General features: G+C 42.5%; 1 protein-coding gene across 1 annotated transcript in view; it reads right to left on the reverse strand.

Annotated features, from left to right (window-relative positions):
- afg2a (AFG2 AAA ATPase homolog A) overlaps positions 1-18,998 on the reverse strand; it is a 109,456-nt gene that overhangs the window by 80,889 nt on the left and 9,569 nt on the right. Inside the window, exons 11-12 of the mRNA XM_084010367.1 lie at positions 8,523-8,677; positions 1,703-1,912 (exon numbers count right to left, since the gene is read on the reverse strand). Of these exons, the coding sequence (XP_083866493.1) occupies positions 1,703-1,912; positions 8,523-8,677 (365 nt within the window). The remainder of the gene's footprint in view (positions 1-1,702; positions 1,913-8,522; positions 8,678-18,998) is intronic.

Genomic DNA, 18,998 nt, shown 5'->3' on the forward strand with positions numbered 1-18,998 from the left:
TGTGTGAGTCCCATTGACTCACCGGTCAGACACTCATTGCATTGTAGTGGTTTCCAACTATTCCAAATGTGTGAGTTGGAGAAATGAGAATACAATTACGCTCCTTTACCTTTGATGGAATGGTGCAGCTATAAAAAAAAACATGAGTTGGGTTAGAAGCGGATCAACCGGACGCTAAATGTTGCTGGTGAGGGTTGTACTTGTATCACCGTATCTCTGATGGATCGTCCATCAGCTTAAGCAGTGACTAGCTCATCCATAAAGTATGAAGCAATCATCCTCTGTTACTCATGGTGGAAAAAAAGATAAACAAATAGATAGCAGTCCAAATATACTGAGTCACCTAATCCATGTAATGCAATTACAAATCAGTTGGCTTTATAGCTATCCTGCTAACACCAGCTACCTAAACTATCAAATAAAATATGATTTAGGTAGCTAACGTTTGATTGATTTAATCGAACTTGGGACATTGCTAGCAAACGGCTACGACTACAGTAAGTTTTGACAATTATTAGCTTGCTAGCTATCCTGCTAATGCTAGCTAACTAAAACCTCAAGTAAAATATGCTTTAGATAGCTTAAGTTTCATGGTTTAAATTGAATGCTTGGAACATTGCTAGCAAACAGCTACGACTACAGTACGTTTTGACAATTATTAGCTTGCTAGCTATCCTGCTAATGCTAGCTAACTAAAACATCAAGTAAAATATGCTTTAGATAGCTTAAGTTTTATGGTTCAAATTGAATGCTTGGAACATTGCTAGTAAATGCCTATGACTACAGTGTGTCTCTTTTGAAGAACATGTATTCTTTGGAAAACCTGCACCCTGTCATCTCACTTTTACAATGCTGTGTGGGAGGTCACTTTTTAAACGGGGGCCGGCCCGACAGTTTCAAAGGTGAGAAACTCACATATTCTAACATGCACATGCATGACAAAGCAGAGACGCTGAAACAGAGTGAGTGTGACTTCATTCTCTGCTCAGGATACAATTACTCCACTACAGATTTGCATAGCTACTATATCATCAAACCTTCATTTATACTCGTAAGTCATTGAGGTTTCCCTCATTTTCAATGACGAGGAGTTATTTACTATATTACATAAACTAAAATAAGGGAAAACTGCTGTTATGGGGATTTAACAATTCAAGCTTTCTGCTTTCTGAATTACACTTTCATGAACTGTACATGCTTCCTGCTTCTTTTCAGGACACATGAGGTGTGTTTTACTGCAAATCACGATCATGTCAACAAGATTCCTTTGGTTACATGGTTGTTAGTAAAGGCTATAGAAACGGAAAAGCAATTTTCACTGATTTTGTTGAGTTGTATACAAATGTCGAGGCCTCAAAAGGCCTTGATTGTGAGATGAGACTGAATCAACTTCATCTGTCATCACTTTTGAAAACTTGCTCAGAACATGTTGGCTATCCTAGAAGTGCATTGAGTAAGTTTTTGGAATAGTGCTATTCCCTTGTTTCCCACTGGGTCATAATGAAGTGTTTTGGCGGATCACTCAACCAGAATATTACATGAAGAGACACCTGTGATGCATTATTTGATCATATTTACATATAAGAAATGGGAGAAAACAACATTTAACCCAGCATCATCATACACCGCACGCCAAAAGAATAAAGCAATAAATAAAGTACTTTTGTCGAGACCATTCTTATAAAAGAGAGTTATGACTCACTTTAATAGCCAGGAAGTTGAGCCCACTTTCATTAGCCAGAGCCTTGGCTATCATGGTCTTAGAGCAGCCTGGGGGCCCATACAGCAGGACTCCTTTAGGTGGCTGGATCCCCATGCGGGTGAAGGCCCCAGGGTGTCTGAGAGGCCACTCCACGGCCTGCTTCAGTTTCAGCTTCACCTCTTCCATCCCGCCTACATCCGACCAGCGGACCTGGAAGGAGGAAACCAGGTTAAGTCAGCAAACTTTCTTGAAATGTTCTTTATATATATATATATATATATATATATATATATATATATATATATAGTGTATATACACATACATTTACATTTGCATCGCCATGCTCTGGTAAGCTACACGCTTCACATGCCTCATAAAAACCCTTTGATCTTTATTCCCAAATACGTATCAAATCAATATCTCATAAAACTTAACATTTAATGTAACATCATGGTTACATGACTGCAGCATAAGGGTTTGGCATCCAGTGTTTAAGGCATCAGGCCAATTAAATACCAGGAGGAGAAGAAGAAGAAGAAGCAGAATGAGGAGGAGGAAAAATAAGGAGAGGAAAAAGAGGCAGTAGGAGAAGGAGAAGAAGATGAGGTCGATGAAGAAGAAGAAGTAGAAAAATAAGGAAGGGAATACCAAGAAAAAGAAGAAGGAGAAGAAAATGGGGAGAAAAAGAAAGAAGAATGAGGAGGAGGAGAAGAAGAATGACAAGAAGATATAATGCAATCAATGAAAGGTGACGTATAAGGCCTAGTAGAAGAAGAAGTAGTGAAGATGAGGAAGAACAACATAACAAGGCATTATATTACAAGACGTAGAAGAAGAGTGTAAATCCATCTGGAATCCAGTCAAATGCTGAATAAGATTGGGTCGGGTTCAGTGGTATTAATCATGCAATCAAACAAAAGGCAACACATGGAGGCCAGGTAATGCTGGTCTAATATACCGCTCCAAGCGCCTCGCTCCGGATCTTCTGGAGTATCATACACGTCTAAATCTGTGGCAGCTCAAACACAAACACATCGCCAACAATAAATGCAGCAGACCAAACAGACTGTGATTGCACGCTGATGTCAATGGCGTCCTCGTGTAACCGACGGAGGACCTTTTCAAACTTTCTGACCGCCCGAGTACATCGCGGAGAACTGGACGTTCTTCCAGGCGGGTGACGGGGTCGGGATGGGGGAGGAGTGGAATATAAAAGCATATTTGGAAGGACATGGAGGAGCTGAGGGAGACTCTGGACGGAGCGAACAACAACAGACGGAGTCGGCCAACAGCTGTCTGTCTGACAGATGGAAGGAGGGAGGGAGGGAGGGAGGGAGGGAGGGAGGGAGGCAGTGAACAACCAGAGGAGATAAAGCAGATAAGAAGAGAAGCCCTCATCCAAAACCCTCTCAGACCTCTCTCTCCGTCATACTTCCTGTCTCTGTCTTCATTACCAATCCATTATTCCTTCCCTTCTCCCCCACCTTTCTCTCTCCTCTACCTCCATGTCCTCTCCTTCTCTCTCTCTCTCTCTTTGTTATGCATCTTATCTCTCACCCTCACTGGGCTCGCTCGCTCTCTCTCCCTCTCTGAATACATTTACATTCACGGAAAAAACATTCCGGGAGAAATCCAGTTAAGCAGGAAGCCGTACACTGTGTTTACAGGCACTGTAGTAGCTCGCTAATCAGATGTCTCTCCAAACCCCTGACCTGATTCTGAACAATGCCTTATTTTAAAGGAGCACTCCGCTGATTTTACACATCTGTTCTGGTCGGTTTCCTCGTCGTAGAGTACTAATAGACAGCATGTTAAAACAGCTGTATGATATCTTCAGTGGTCCATCAGGAAGCTTTGAGAAAATAACTCCAATGATGTCATCAGGGTTATTTCAAGTTGGAGGTTGGAGACTTGTGTTTTGCCAGAAAGCCTGTGGGAGTGTGGATTTTGAAAGATGAGGGCATTTCCCAGGCAGGGGATGTTTGGGAGAGGATGCTGCTCAGTTGCATTATGGGAATTGTAGAATCCAGTGTTTTTAAAAGCTTTTAAAAGAGTCATAACATTAAAAGTCACATAAAAATCACAGCCATTTTTTTTTGTAACTGCTGTAGTGTAGATGGTGGGAACTTTGTAATGATCTTTCCTCTCATCCTCTCTGCTGTCACCAGCCTGGGCTCCTAAAAGCTCTGTTCCCACACAACATAACTGCATTGTGATTTCCTTTTTGAATGAAACTTATTTCGTTGTCGATTACGTTTGCTCACAAATTTGCTTGAAACGACTGGCTTTTTTTTCTAAAGCCAAGTCATGATGTTGTTTACTAAACTTAACTATGTCGTTTTGTAGTGTGTTTGGTTTTGTTCTTTGACCACATGTTTCAATAAACTGTTTAAAACAGCAACAGTTCGGTCTGGAAAATAATACGTTTCCCTTTGAGAGTGCAGTTTAGTTGTATGGGAAGGTCATTTTGTAGGAAACATGGTTGGTTGTCATATGTGCATGTGTGAAGTACCGATGAGATGCCAAGTTACGGGATTATATGGTCAAGAAATCATAGAAATACGGTTTCTCTAATTCCTACCCCGATTACTGAAGCCGGGTTTATTATAAATGTGACACCAAAGAAATTATGTTTGATGCTAGAATGAAAAAAATGCTAAACCGTTTAAATAATCAACAGAATAATCAATAATGAAAATAATCCTTGGTTGCAGTCCTAATCAGATAAGCACAGAGAGCCAACAGTGCATGTAAATGCAGTGTTCCTCTACCTCCCTCTCTTATCCGGCTCATCTGAACGCCCATCGTTCTTTCTTCCCTCACTTGACCCTCACTATCACACCATCTCTCGCTCTCTCTCCCTTACATACTGCTGCTTGCCTCTCTCTCTCTTCCCCTCTTTTTCACTTCTTCCTGTCTCTCTCTCTCATATGCACAGACTCCCCCTCAGCCGCCTCCTGCTCTCCATCCAGAGGTAACACATCCCAGGCCACCGGCGCCGTCTCCGGGGAACGAAGCACCTAATGGAAACCTGGCGTCTGGCCACATACTGTAAATACCGAACAATTTATGGACAGCGCAGAGCGAGAGAGCGGAAAGGACGGATGCAGGGGAGGGGAGGAAGGGAGCGAGGGAGGGGGAGGGAGAGAGAGAGAGAGAGAGAGAGAGAGAGAGAGAGAGAGAGAGAGAGGGGAGTGTTGCAGAGAGATGAGGAGATAGGCCGGAAGCAGGCGAGCGAACCAGAACACTCATTTGAAAGCCAAGGGAGGAATGAAATGAAATCAAAAGTGCAGTGAGATGAAAGCAACAGTAAAACAGGCTTATAGAGAGAGAGAGAGATGGAGGGGAAAGTGAGCAGAGAGAGACGGGTAAAGTGAAGGATGAGGAATGAAGAAAAGCAAAGAAGACAGACGGGAAATGAAAATCAGTTCTGTGGCTGTACGTCTTCTAGCAGGAAGCATTTCATAGATAGTGATATGCTAGAGGCTGAATTCAGAGTGTCCTCATACTTTCATTTCACTGCAGAATGAATATCCGTGTGGCTGGTGCTTTCAAGGAGCAAATGTACAGCGTTCATTAATTCCCAACCTATTTGGTGATGTACTCCTGTCCCCGGAGCACCAACACAGTCTCACTCCCAACTCGCCAAATACCGACGGATGGCCAGTGCCGCTCTGCGTCTGATCGATGCACCGGGCTTTCAACCAACTCCAATGTAAACTCACCCCATATTCAATATTAAAAAGGTCAGAGCAACTGACGTGGCGTAAAGAGCAGGATAGGAGGGGGGCTTTCTGTTTGTGTCCATTGCAAACTAAAAGTCAACGTTGACATGTTGACATGTTGCCACGTCAGCTGTGAGTAGCTAGTCGGTAGTGACATGAGTTGTTTCCTAAACCCGGTAAGGATGGTAAGAACTCAGCAGTCCTGTTCAATGAGGAACTTTGGAGTCTCATCAGAAGTAAACATCATAGCTTGATATAACAGATGATAAAGTGAACTGAATGTTAACGTAGGCGTCACAGTTTGATCTTCATAGATGTGTATTATGATCAATAAGCTGAATCAACAAGACAACTGATCATGTAAAAAAAAGAGAGAAGTTGTCACACTTCCATCAACATTGTTTCTGATTTGTGACATGACGGCGTTCCCAGTATTATATGAAGTGTCTTTATGTGGCAAGTAGTGGTGGATGATGTGGCAGACAAATTCATATAATTTGCAGCCAAACTGTAGTGAGGAAACTCCACCCATTAGGTATAGGCATTTATACTTAAATACTAAGAATGACCTTCAATCTGCACCAGATTTAGTGTTTTGAGGGCTTTAAAAAGATTTGATCCTCTAAGTTTACCGACAACATCCTGAGAGCTGCCGATCATCACCTCTCCCCACCACGGAAGCAGATGTGCAGCACAACACGGTAAAATCACATCTTCCTTTTTACCCCTTTTTTTTGGGTTAAGCCTCTGCAGACTTAAAGGAGTCATTGTAAGAAAGAACAATATAAAGAAACATTAATTGCAAGGTGCTTTTTGTCACGAATGAAGCGTCTGTGGAATTAGAAGGCAATGTTTTGACTCACACCTCGCTGTGCTGCGTTTTTCCCCCTTCTTCCCTCTCTTCCTTTTTGTACGAGACCCAGTTATTATCTTTTACTGTTGTTTTCTGAACTTTACAAGGGGCCTCTCATGCTCTGGCCCTTTGATGGGGTTGAAAGGAGGGTGTGGGGGACTTTTCAGACAAAAAAAAAGAAAGAGACGAGGAGTACGTTTTAAAAGGAGAAATAAATGGGCTTGTTATACAGCTGCCAAAAGAAAAAAAAAATATTAAAGCCAGACTGCAAAGTGAATGATGATTATTAAAGAAAAAGCAATGTTTGTAAATTAGAAAGATGTCAAAAAGAGGAAGAGCGCCTTGTCACAAAACAAACAAAGGATTAAGAATGAACTTTCCATGTATTTACATGTAAATATAACATAAATCCAGAGGCGTAATCTGCAGAGCTCAACCCTCTAGATACGTGATCTGAGAAGGTTTCGGAGGAACTTGAGGCGTGTATTCATCCGGCACCACTGGAAGTTTCTTATATAAAATGGATTAGAAACAAATGTTTGCACTCATGTGGATATAATCAAGTCCGGGGCTCTGTGGCTGGCCTTTCAGCTGAGCTGCGCTGGGGGAGAGAAAGAAAAAAAAAAAAAAAAAAAAAAGATTTCCAAACTCAAACTCACTCCTCTCTCTTGTTTCCAGGAACCGGCCGCAAGGACTGAACGTCTCTGGGTGAGCTCAGTGCAGAGTGTTGCAGAGAGAAGAGGGGAGGCGGGTGGGGGTGAAGGGATAGGAAGGACATTTCTTCTTCTTCTCCTCTTTCTCTCTCTCTCTTTTTTTTTTGGTTGCTGGCAGGAACCGTCAGCGACCTGATCTGCTTTCAATTACCGGTGGAGGATGATGTTAGCCCTCTTCCTGTCCGTTATGTCTTGCACATGCAAACTCCAAAACATCCTGGAGTCTCACCACTGTCCTCTCATCCCTCCTTCCCCCCCCTCCCTCGCTCTCCCCTTCTCCCTCTCCATCCGCTGAGAGCAAAGCGATTCATCTTCATCACAGCGGAGGATAAAATGTCCGCGGGGTCGTTTCCACTCTTGCTCGGTCTGACCCCAACTTTTAAGTGCTGGAGATTCAGTGGTCAGTGGTCCACAGAGCAGTTAGGGGGTTTTCTGAATGCACATTAAATGGGAAAAGGCAGCCGCTGTCGATGAGCTTTTACGTTTTCTTGTGGTGATAAGTGATGCCGTTTGGGTTGGAAATTTGTTTTGTGCGTTAAATGAAGCAAAGACTTGAGTGATGGAAAGCAGGCCGCTTCCTTCGCGGGGCCACTGCAAGGTCGAATGCAACGGAGACGCATCTAATCCTGATAACAAACAAGGCATCCAACAGAGATTGTGTCATTAAGGATGATGTCATAAACTAGACAGGCAGGCCTCTTAATGATTATTTTTTTCCTTGCATGATTTTCCCTGTAGCACTCTTGAAGTTGAACCAAATTCTTTTTTTCTCTAAGATAGTTTCCTCTTGTTTTTTTTTTTATTTTCTACATCTGTGGAATATTTCTAAATGTTACTGTGTCTCCATTAGAGCACATCTATTGATCCATCGCTCTCTACACTATCATCCATCCATCTAGTATTATTGTGTTTGTTGCTTTTGTTTTCGGCTGTGATTTTGCTATAAAAAGGTGCTAATAAACTTTAATTACTTTTTTTGAATGGCCACATTTCTTTAATGCCTTTTGGCTAACTTAACAAAAAACAGACACGCATTTTGGCAAGATTTAGGTACTTTATCTGTCAGACCTCACTTTTTCAATTGTATGCCTTTTCTTTTAATCCCGACTACAATAACCACAGACAGCCCTTCATTCACACTTCCAGGGGACCAGGAACCATTTGAGGAACATGTCCTGTGTATAGACCAGTGGAAACAGGGACTAAACTTAGCTCCTCTGCTAGTTCCTGGTGCAGAAAGTCCCTGCTCTGATTGTGGTACTTTCTGATGGCCTTTGAACTATTGGGGCAGTGTTTGCAGCGTGCATGCTGGTTGGTCAAACAAACCAAGCAAAGAAGTTGCGACTGCTACAATTTGGGTGCAGCTTAACTCGTGCAGACAGGACACAGAAGTCCCATTAGCATCAATATTAGGATGAAGGAAAAACATTTCTGTCGTTTGTTGCGTTTAAAAACCAAAGCTATGTAAAAACGGAAAGACGGTGTGTTTATGAGAGAAAGGGAGTGGTGATCGAGAAAGGCAACTGTACCTTAGGGACATCGATAGCAACCTCCCTCATGGCGCTTGGCTTTACCACAGACATGGCCCACTGGAGGTCCTGCACAGTGACCATCACCGTCCCCATCAACTGCTGGTCTGATGGTTGGTGGGAACTTCCCAGCGCTCGCCTCAATGCATGCAAACCTGTACAAAAAGGGTTAAAACACATCACTTAAGACTCTGAAATGCAAGATAATAACGCCATGGATTAAGGACAGTAAAAGGTCCTGAAAAAAAGTTGATAAAAAACAGGTTTCAGTTGTGTTTTAAAGAAATGCAGGTCCACATATTACAACAATCATTTGGAAAAATAAAAGCCTGTCATTTGAGGCATAAAACGGGATATGAAACTGCTGTTTGTTTGCCTAAAGAAGCAAAGCGAGTGTTGTTGTGGCTTTAGGGTTTTCATTCCAAAGCCACATGAAACCAGTCCAACATTTTACTGAAAACATTCAGGCTCCTACATGCTGCGATAATACACGCCTAGCAAATGTAAATCTCAAAATGAACACTAATTCCCCTTTTGACCGCGGAAATAATTGGGCCCGCATTATTGGGGGAAGGGAAGTGTAATTGAAGCGCTTAAGGTTTGAATACCCTCAGCATCCGAACAAAAACAAGAAGACAACTAAGCAAACACTGATGCGTGCAAAAAAGGTCAAAACAGATTGTTGTGAAGGAAAAACATCGGGCACAGATATCTCTGCAAAATGGGGTGATGATTGAGTAAAGACATATGTTTAAAGTCACAAATATTATGGTATTCACAGGATGGGTCATTAAATGTGTATGCTCTTCCTGCTTTGTGCTAATAGTGTTAAAGTGTATTTCAGGTAATCGGGGCTCCAAAAGTAAAAGTCCTACGTCCTGCATAGATAATGTTGGGTGACTGGCAGTTGGAGCACTTCCAAGGCTTTGATAGACATGAGACTCTCTTGGTTGAAACATCTGTACAAAGGATATATCCAGCTGTGGTTCTTTGATAGAAAGTCACAAGCATGTGTACATAAAAAAAAGTCAACAACAAAACATTCAGTCGCTAAGCTTAAAATGACATTGCGTGCAATGATAACGCGAGCTAACGCTAAAGGCTATGCTTTGTGAACACTGTCAGCTGTTCAGTGATTTTGGATTCTTGGTAAATATTTGGATGAATATATTCCCGATTGCAGAGTGTTGTGCATTAAGCTCCAGCCCGGAGTTGCTTCACTGGTTTCTTCTCCATTGCAATGGTCGTTAGGATAAGCAATGTTCACACAACATGTGTGCTCCTCTGCTCTTCACACTACAGAACTCGCTGTCTTGTAATCTGGAGCCTTGAAGTCGTTGTGGTTTTCGTACCACATGACGTACCGGCGTCAGGGGTCGCCCCAGTCAACGCGTCTGCTCTCCAAACTACGTTGTAGTGACGTGGTAATGCACCATGCAGTAGTCATGCTGCTTGATGTTGTCCTTGACACACATGTCCACAAATAGCCCGTTTCCATGCAGTGACGGAACATAATTGGGAGTTTGGTTTCACTTCAGGTCAGCGTGAGTCTGTCTCTCCTCTGATGTCCGTGTTTTACCAAGGGTGGAGCTTTGTACACACTCTGACGCCAGCCGGCAGTCCGCTAACATGTTGTTCTTATAGCTTGTTCTACCAGTATTAGCTTGTTCTCTACCAATATTAGCTTCATGCAGTATAAAATGGCACAGGCATTCAGGAAGTACTCTGTCATAGAGCTATGTAAAAAACCAGCACACTTTTAATGGAATGAAGAAGCGACTATGTTTCAGTAACATTTATGTACTGACAGATAGAAAAGGTGCAGCTGTATTATAGCCATGTGCAGTAATATAGAAAATCGAGGATGTGACACGTTGAGATACATTGATGATGCAATCAGTTTGACTTGTTAACAAGTGAATTGAAAAAGAATCATCAAACAGTGAAGTTTCACACGTATACAAGTGAACCCTCCGCCAGGTTTTACTTGACCCGAGTCTTGCCCTCTCATTGGCTGTATTTCCAGACAAACTCTCAAGACAAAGGTCCTATATTTACCCTGCTAGATATCTAGATAATATATAGGATGTGTCGGCGATGCCTCATCGGGCCTCTGGGCTCATGTCTCTGCACAGTTCACAAACTGCTTTTGTGAACCAACGCCAATTTGCGTCTGATCTGTGGCCTTTGTCGAGAAGCTCCAAAATCTGTCTGCGATTAGTCGTGTAGTGTAAACCAGGCATTAGGTTTATAGATATTGTTGTATCCAGAGCCATCCATCATGCCAATTTGATGACAGTGAGTTGGAACAAACAAAACTCACAGAAATCAAGTTAAACTAATTAGGTCATGGCGGTATCCAACGCTATGCTGGGGAACATTCAGGATATCATTTAAAGTAAATGAGCGGCTCCTTTTCTTCCAGCTACCAGTTCACCCTAGGTCACTAGGGATCTGCCCGGAAACCTTTCTTGGTCGTCTGTTATTGGACAACAAGCAGATGTGGTCAAGTGCCTTGCTCAAAGGAAGCTATGTAAGCATCACTGCAGTAACTTCCTCTTCTCCCTCCAGTGTTTCCCAGTCAGTCAGAGGATTTAAACCAATGACCTTCCGTTGCAACACGTGAGTTGTTATCTCTGTCAGAGAGGAAATTAAGTTTGATTAAGGATCTACATTCAGTTTGCCATCAGCATCGGATGTTATTCAGAGTTTAGTTGAGGATCGCTTGTGACGTTCCCCCAAAAAAAAGAGTTTCCAAAAACCATCAGAGCACAAACCTGATATGCTGGTAATGATAGAAGTCTGCAACGGCACACAAACATTTCCAAGTGCAGAGGGAATCTTTTTTGTTTTGCTTGTAATTTAGCTCAAGCAGAAAAAGTTCCAACTCCCATTACAGAAAAAACAGGGTCTGCTGGTTGCAATATTGCATGCAATCATTACTAAATAGCAGAGAAGAATGTGTGAGAACGGTAGAACGACAACAAGGCAGAAAACGCCATGTGTGCGTCAGCTTGCATCCAGCTGTGCAGATTTAACCCCTACAGGTGGGAGGACAGGTCTTCTCGGAGTGAATTACACGCTAAATGTGGACAATGATTAGTAGTTACAAAACCAGCCCACAACCACGTTTCCAACCCCAGTGTTGGGTAACAGTATATTAGACACACAACAACCACATCACACAGAGACTTTTGGCTTCCATTTCAGAGCTGAAGAGGGGGGGGGGGGGGGGGTCTGGGCGGGAGTTGGGGTGGCGAGGGCTGGAGGGGAGCGGACGTGGTCCAGGGCTAGGGGCCAGGGAGCAGACGAGAGGGGATTTACGATCAGACAAGACTGCATCCTGTTTATATTTTCTAGGACCCGTCCGACTGGGCGACGGACGGAGAGACAGAGGAGAAGCAGAAACACAATAAATGCAAGCAGGTTTGTCTTCCTGCAAGCACGCCAAGCCGAGGTCAATGTGTTCCCCAGTCCCAGCCGCCTGCTGTATGATGTCTTTTTCAAGCCCTTTTCACTCTCCCGTCCCCGTCCGCCGAGCCTCCTTCTCACTCTCAATCCCCAGAGGTCTAAACATCCCATCATTCCACCTGGCTGCCGCTTCAGCTCTTCATCTGCTTTAAAGCTTCAGACCGGCGCTGCTTAGACTGCACAAAAACATCTGGTCCAAGACAAGACAGGATGTGGAAGGAAACCGGGGCGAGGAGGGAGATGAGGAGCACCAGCCGCAACACCATATGCACCAACCCAAAACCGTCGGCCCTGTGAAGGTGGAGGGCCTCAGCCTCCTTCAGGGCCGAGGGGGAGGAAACCTGAGAGACGGCTGCGTTCTGATCACGAAGGCCAACAAACCTTCGGCGTGATTATGCAGTATTAAGCTTTTATACATCATGACTCATTTATGACAAAAGTGCACATTGTGAAGGGCAATGTTTATGGTCTGTTAAAGGGAATTCATATGTGCTGTAGAAAGACAAACACTTATTTAATTATTTTGAGGAAAAAAAAAGGGTCAAAATCTAAACCTACTCATTAACAACACACAACTCAATAAGGAAAAGTTTTAGCAATTATAGGTCTTTTGCAGGGTCGAGATTTGATGCTTTATTAGATTAAAAGCTTTTTCTCCCCAATAAGACCTGAAGACTCTACATTTCTGCAAAAGTGTTATTTCTAGATTTAAATCCTCAACCAGCACCTAAAGTAAGACGATCATTTATAGCTGTAAGTGCAGTCTGACAGCTCGTTTAAAGGTCTAGTCTATAGTACTGCTGCTCACAAGCCCTGTGGACTGAAAAATGCAGCTGACAAATGTTTAATAAATGTTTCACCCAGAATCATCTGAATCTTTTCCAGCAGAGGAACAGTCCGACCGGAGGGGAAATAGGGTTCATAAGCCGGCGAGCTCCGAGTCCAGTCTGGATGCCCGGGGGGGGCAGCGGAAACCTGATTCAACGATGTGACTTTAACATTTCGCTTTAGGGATTCTCTCTCTCCTGACTGCTCTTGGCCGACTCCGAGGACACATTTGGTTTAGTTATGAAAACATCCGACGGGAAGGGAGGAGGGGAAAGAAAGAGGCAACACAACACAATTTAATCTGAACCTTATGTGGACGCATTTTCTTCTTCTACTTTCTTGCACTCCTTCTTTTCAGAATTCTTCAAATTCGCTAGCGATCTAGAGGGGATTGAGAGAAAAAGGGGCCCCCTAAATGTACAAGAATGCACATTTGCAAAACATCACACCAGGGCCTAAACTAGGTATGGAAGAGAGGAATTAACTCATTTCAGAGAGCCGAAGCTGGCCAGGAAGAAGAGAGGAGAATGGTAATTTGTTGTTTTTCAACAGGGATGGTAGTAATTATGTGGGTCCAAAAACACCAGAAATCAAGGCCTTCTCTTTGGGGGTCACCTCCACTGACCCTCGCACTCAAGTGGCCCTCCCTGCTAAAGAACCAAAGCCCTGAATACAAAAGAACATTTTTTATTCTACCCAGAGATGATGAATACAAGACAACTTCTATTAGTGAATGACTGGGAGCTGTGTGTTTGTTTGGTCAAAGTTCTGCACACCTTTACCTCTAAGGCATGTGCACTCATTGAAAACAGGCAGAACATACTGTACAAATCCATCCAATACAACAGCCCTGAACACTAGGGATGTGTCGAGCTCAAAATAGCAGAAACATAATGATCAAACACTGATATCGGCCTTAAAAATCCAGTATCAGGCAGGTTACATATCAGAATCATGTTTGAGTTAACATACAGGGAATATGACTGCATCTCTCACAATTAATAGAAATAGCTAAGCTAAGATAATATAAATAACAAGGAAAAGTAAGAAATCAAACGCCTATATACAAGTGCAATGTTCTGTAAACTGTATACAAATAAATACTGAATGGATACACATAGACTGGATGAGTGTGTAGGAATTACATTGACAGTGACAGATGATATGTATTAGATGTCAAAGTGTGTATTCAAAATTGTAAAGTTATAATCTACAATCTTGTTTAACCCACAATAAATCATCTCTTATACCAAACAGCATCAGGCCCTGCAGCGTGTGATGTGCACCGTGCAGCTGCATCACGTCGTTTCATTCATGCGACCGCACGTCAACTCGTTACGTCTGAGACTCGCCCTGAACTTCCAGGCAGGAAGAAAAAAACAAAACGAGGTAGGAAGTGTACACGGAGGTTAAGCTCCAGCACTTCAAAAAGGGAAATCTCACAGAGCTCCATTGTCACAGATAGCACATCATCACCCCCAAAAAAGCCCAGGAAGGTGTCAAAGTCAAGTCCATCTGCACGTCAACAGCGCATTCCACATTTCAACAGGCCTGTGTTTGGCTTTCTGGTGTGCGGCGCCGCATCCAACGCGCACCGGCGCGAGCCGCGAGCTCTCCTGCGACGCTGTCCTCAGATGAATTGTGAAATACTTTGGGCATTACAACATTACAAAACCGCAGGAACGTTTTCATTACTCGCCGGGGCTTCCGGAACACTCTGCACCTGTATTTACAATACCCAACATCTGTTCCCGGAGCTGACACACACACACACACACACACACACACACACACACACACACACACACACACACACACACACACACACACACACACACACACACACACACACACACACACACACACACACACACACACACACACACACACACACACACACAGCTGTCACTGGGTAAAAGGTAAGTGCCGGGGTTAAGGAGTACAAGCAGCACATTTCCGGATTTTATAAACAGAGGCCTCAAATAAACTTCACATGCTGATCCGACTGATATTTATGTGACTTGTCCTGAAATTCCTGAAGTGTCTTTAAAAGGACAGACGAGCAGGGAAAAGCGCTTTATAAGGCAAGGCCTCCGCTGTAAACACCAGCGAGCATCCAGCGGTGTTTGGCCCATTTCGTCCCCTACTGCACAATTTATGGCAAACACACGGAACTCGGCTCACTTTTGTTGCCGCTCTCTCTCTTCCCCGTCTCCGCTCGGCGTAGTAAGTATTTAGCTTCAGACGATGGAAGTGTGTTCGCCAAATCACTTTAGACAATTACCGAGTAAATCATTCAGGCCGTTTAGTCTAAGTCTGAGGATGTTATATATTCAGTCCGATCATTCAGCTGACAAAGTGCAGAGTTGTGTGTTTGTTATTCCTCATAATCAATTTTACTAGGCCTTTTTTTTTTGTTCCAGTGGGCTTCCCCTGTTTAGAGAGGCTTGTAAACAGTGTGTCCGGATGTGGCACAAACCAAACAAGCAAGCACACGCATACACACTGGAAGAGACGCGCGCCCTCACACACACGGTTTGCACTGTTTAGACTGTGGAAATGAGTCGTCCGCCAGCAACAAGATCAGTCGAACGCCAACGGGACGACAGAGAGACGCCCAGAGTCTGCGCGGCTCCACCAGACCACATGATAGCTCCCAATGCCACACAAAAACACCGAAAGGGATTCATTATGAAGAGCCGTTTTGTGTAATCCGTGTTGAGCTGGGAACACGGTCAATGTGAAACAGGGGAAATGAGATCTGATGAAATAAGTGTCTGTGTGGTTATATCAGGGAATCTCCTTCTGTTGGCTTTAATATTTGAATCAGCGCATCACCTCATTTGCCCGTTTCTTCTTCTTCTTCTATAAAAACATGTATACAACAGATTTAAATGGTTCGTAAACAGGCAACTCAGTCATCTAAAACTTCTGTTCATCAGTAGTTGGCAGAGCTTTAGCTGTTAGCAAAGTTAGCTTCAGAATTCAAATGAAACCTTAACAAATAAGAAGCTAGCTACATTGGTAGCAACGCTGCGGTAGCGACCTGTCAATCACAAAGTAGCCCCGCCCTACAGCATACGCTGCTCTGTGGTCTAGTTGACTCTAAATGGAGCATCATTTACTAAATGAACATCATGCTGTATTGAAGAAGCCTTGAAACTAGAGATTGAGACCATAAAGACTCATGTTTACTGAAATAAGAAATCAAGAGAGAAGTTGGGTCATTTTATCCCATTTAGCCAATCAACTCTTTTCAGACAAACGCAACAACCACGACGAGTGAGTGTAAAAACTTTTACACAACTGAGAAAGTTTCATCACATGCTCCCGTGTCCATACAGATGTTCTAATGTGCATTAAAATACTACTACTGTTAATACTACTACCACTACACTAAATGCAGATGGAACCCAAGAACCTGGTCTGCTCCAGATTTCTGCCTAAAGTTAAAGCCTTTAAGACAAGTCGTGAGCGTGTTCATTCTCTATGTGTAAAGTGTCCTTTAGTTATTATATGACACTATAAATACAATTCAAAATGTTATTGGAATTTAATATGTAAATGAGAATGCACATAGTGTGAACATGAGCTGTTGTTAGTTCCACTAAAAAGTGATTTTTCTTTAGAGTAGAAAAAAATAACATAAATATGTTCCGTCCCTCTTGTATCTCTTTAAAAGTCTCATATTTCTGTTGGGACTTCCAGTCTGGGAACCACAGTTCTGACTCACAACTCCAGCGATCTGCTGCCGCCTTTTACTTTTCATAGGAAATCACCATTCTTATTAAACCGTTGTATTACTGAGCAAGGATTTCCTTGATTGTAGTCTGGTTTATTGTACCGACATGTCGTCTTTTTAAAGGCCGTATAAAGATATAAAGCACACACACAGGTTCAGTTTAATAGTGGCACCAAGTGATTCTGCTTCATTTTGTATAAAAGGTAAAACATTGTTGTATGTCAGTTAGCTTTGTTGAGCCGCAGCAGACCGTCCAGTCTGGATTAAGTAAAGTCATTTAGATTTAAATTTATATCAAAGTGCTTTACAATATTTTGCTGTTATTAGACTTTGAATTTGGATGATTAAAAACACCCCAAAAAGACTCTAAAGTATATTAGTAATATGTTAGTAATGGACCAAATATGAAACATGTCAACCTTTCTTTGCACCTTCTAATAGCTCGATTCCTCCAATGAGACGCGGAACAAACAATAAAACATGGAGACGTGACCTGCGGCCCGGTCAGAAAGACGTGACGAGGAGCTACATCAGATACAACAGAACCGCTGTCAGGAGGGTTTATAAATAGTCGGTGGCGTGCATGGGCTGCACATTTTTCTGCTGTGACTAACACAGTCCAGCAGATCATCTTAATGTGTACGTAAATCTGTCAACCTGGAAGAAAGCATGATGAAAGCCACGTCCACTTCAGACACAGTAACCGAGCGGGATGAAGTTCAGACGAGCTGGAGGAGTCTGACAGAAGGTCGGCGTCCACAACCCAAAGGACACGCATGTTGTTTAACTCGAGATGGACATAAAAATGAAGAAATAACGATGCTCAAACACTGAATCTCCATGACGAGCAGCTGAAAGAGGCCACGAGTTGCTGTTAAACTGCAGCAGGATGCAGATGAGTGGATCTGAATGGAGGTCAGATACGCTGACATTTACATTCACTGCTTACATCTGAGCCTGGCTGTTTACCTCCCCAGCAATATCACATCTGCCCACTAGAGGTCCTCACTTAAGGTTACTACAGTTCAGCTGGAGTGTGTCTTTCCTCCGGATTAATTATGCACGGTGAATTGAGTTTTGGAAATCATTGGACTGGGATTCAGCTGGTTCTTAACTGTGTTGCTGTAAACATGCACCTCCATCAAACCCTCCCTTTGCATTGTCAATGCAAATGTCTTTACATATTTTATTTTACTTATACTACATGTATCTTAATTGTATGGGTATTGTATTAGACACAGGTGTTAGTATTACCTCGTATACACTTTATATTTTTACTCTCCATATTGTTGCAGTTTGAGTTTACTTCTTTTACTAAATGTATATTCATAGTCCACTCATGTTAGTATTACTTCTTATGCACTCTAGATGTATTATTCCATTCTTTGTGTTTGTATTGTTACTCTAATGCTTTTTCTTATTTCTTCTGTTGCAGTTTGGGATCAGTCTCTGGCACAAGAAATTCCTTCCGCATTAATAAAGCTCTTTTCTTATCTTAAAGATCATCAGACCATCACATGTTTAATTATCAGGGTATCTGGTGCAGTGGGTCCTGGGGCCGACAATTCATTACATGGTTAAGAAGAATAACAACCGTTTCTGCTCCAAAAATTACTTCGCATTTTAAAACTTTTCAAAAACAGTGTCAAACACTGCAGATAATAAACCTCTAAGGGATTAAAACACTAAAACAGTGGGACATGTAAATCAAATGAGAAAGGGAGGACATGAGAGGAGGGATGTGGAGGAAATTAAGAAACAAAAGTAGCTTTAACTCATTAGACCACTCTGAATTTCTCATGACTTTTAGACAGCTTTATATTATTAGTTTGAATAATTTTAGATGGTAAATATGATTCACTATTATGAATATTAAATTGTGTCAGTGACGGGCAGAGACAAGTGACATATTAAAGGAATAATCAGCATGAACGAGTGAGGAAAAACAAATGGGGTCACTGTTGCTTCAGCCTCAACACATTTGAACGCCTGTGGAAGGTTTTTGGCTTTATGACAATATTCTCCACCCAAATGAAGGAATACTTTTATTGACTTGACTTTATGGTCGGCTTCCCTTTAATTTGTCAACCATCTGTTTGTGTTTTAGGGGGAATAAATTTAGTTGATGGACAAAGTCCTCTAACCTTAATATGGCTTTGTTATTTTAATCAGATCAGAATTATAGTGTTTTTAATTTCACAGCAACACAGTAATGCATTTTTAAAGACAATGAAATGCATTCCTGGTTTTTTCTCTCCAAGTTTAAAAAATCCTACCTTTCATTAAAGGATCACGGCGTTCAACCTGGATTCCCTCGGTCCGTGCACATGGTGTAAAGCGCAGATTTTCTTCATAATTTGTGTACTCAGTGGAGGCTTAAAGGGGATTTGAGGTGACCTGAATGAGACAGACTTGAATAGATCTGGTATGAGGGT

Source organism: Eutrigla gurnardus (genome assembly GCF_963514095.1).
Source record: "Eutrigla gurnardus genome assembly, chromosome: 5".
Taxonomy (NCBI): domain Eukaryota; kingdom Metazoa; phylum Chordata; class Actinopteri; order Perciformes; family Triglidae; genus Eutrigla; species Eutrigla gurnardus.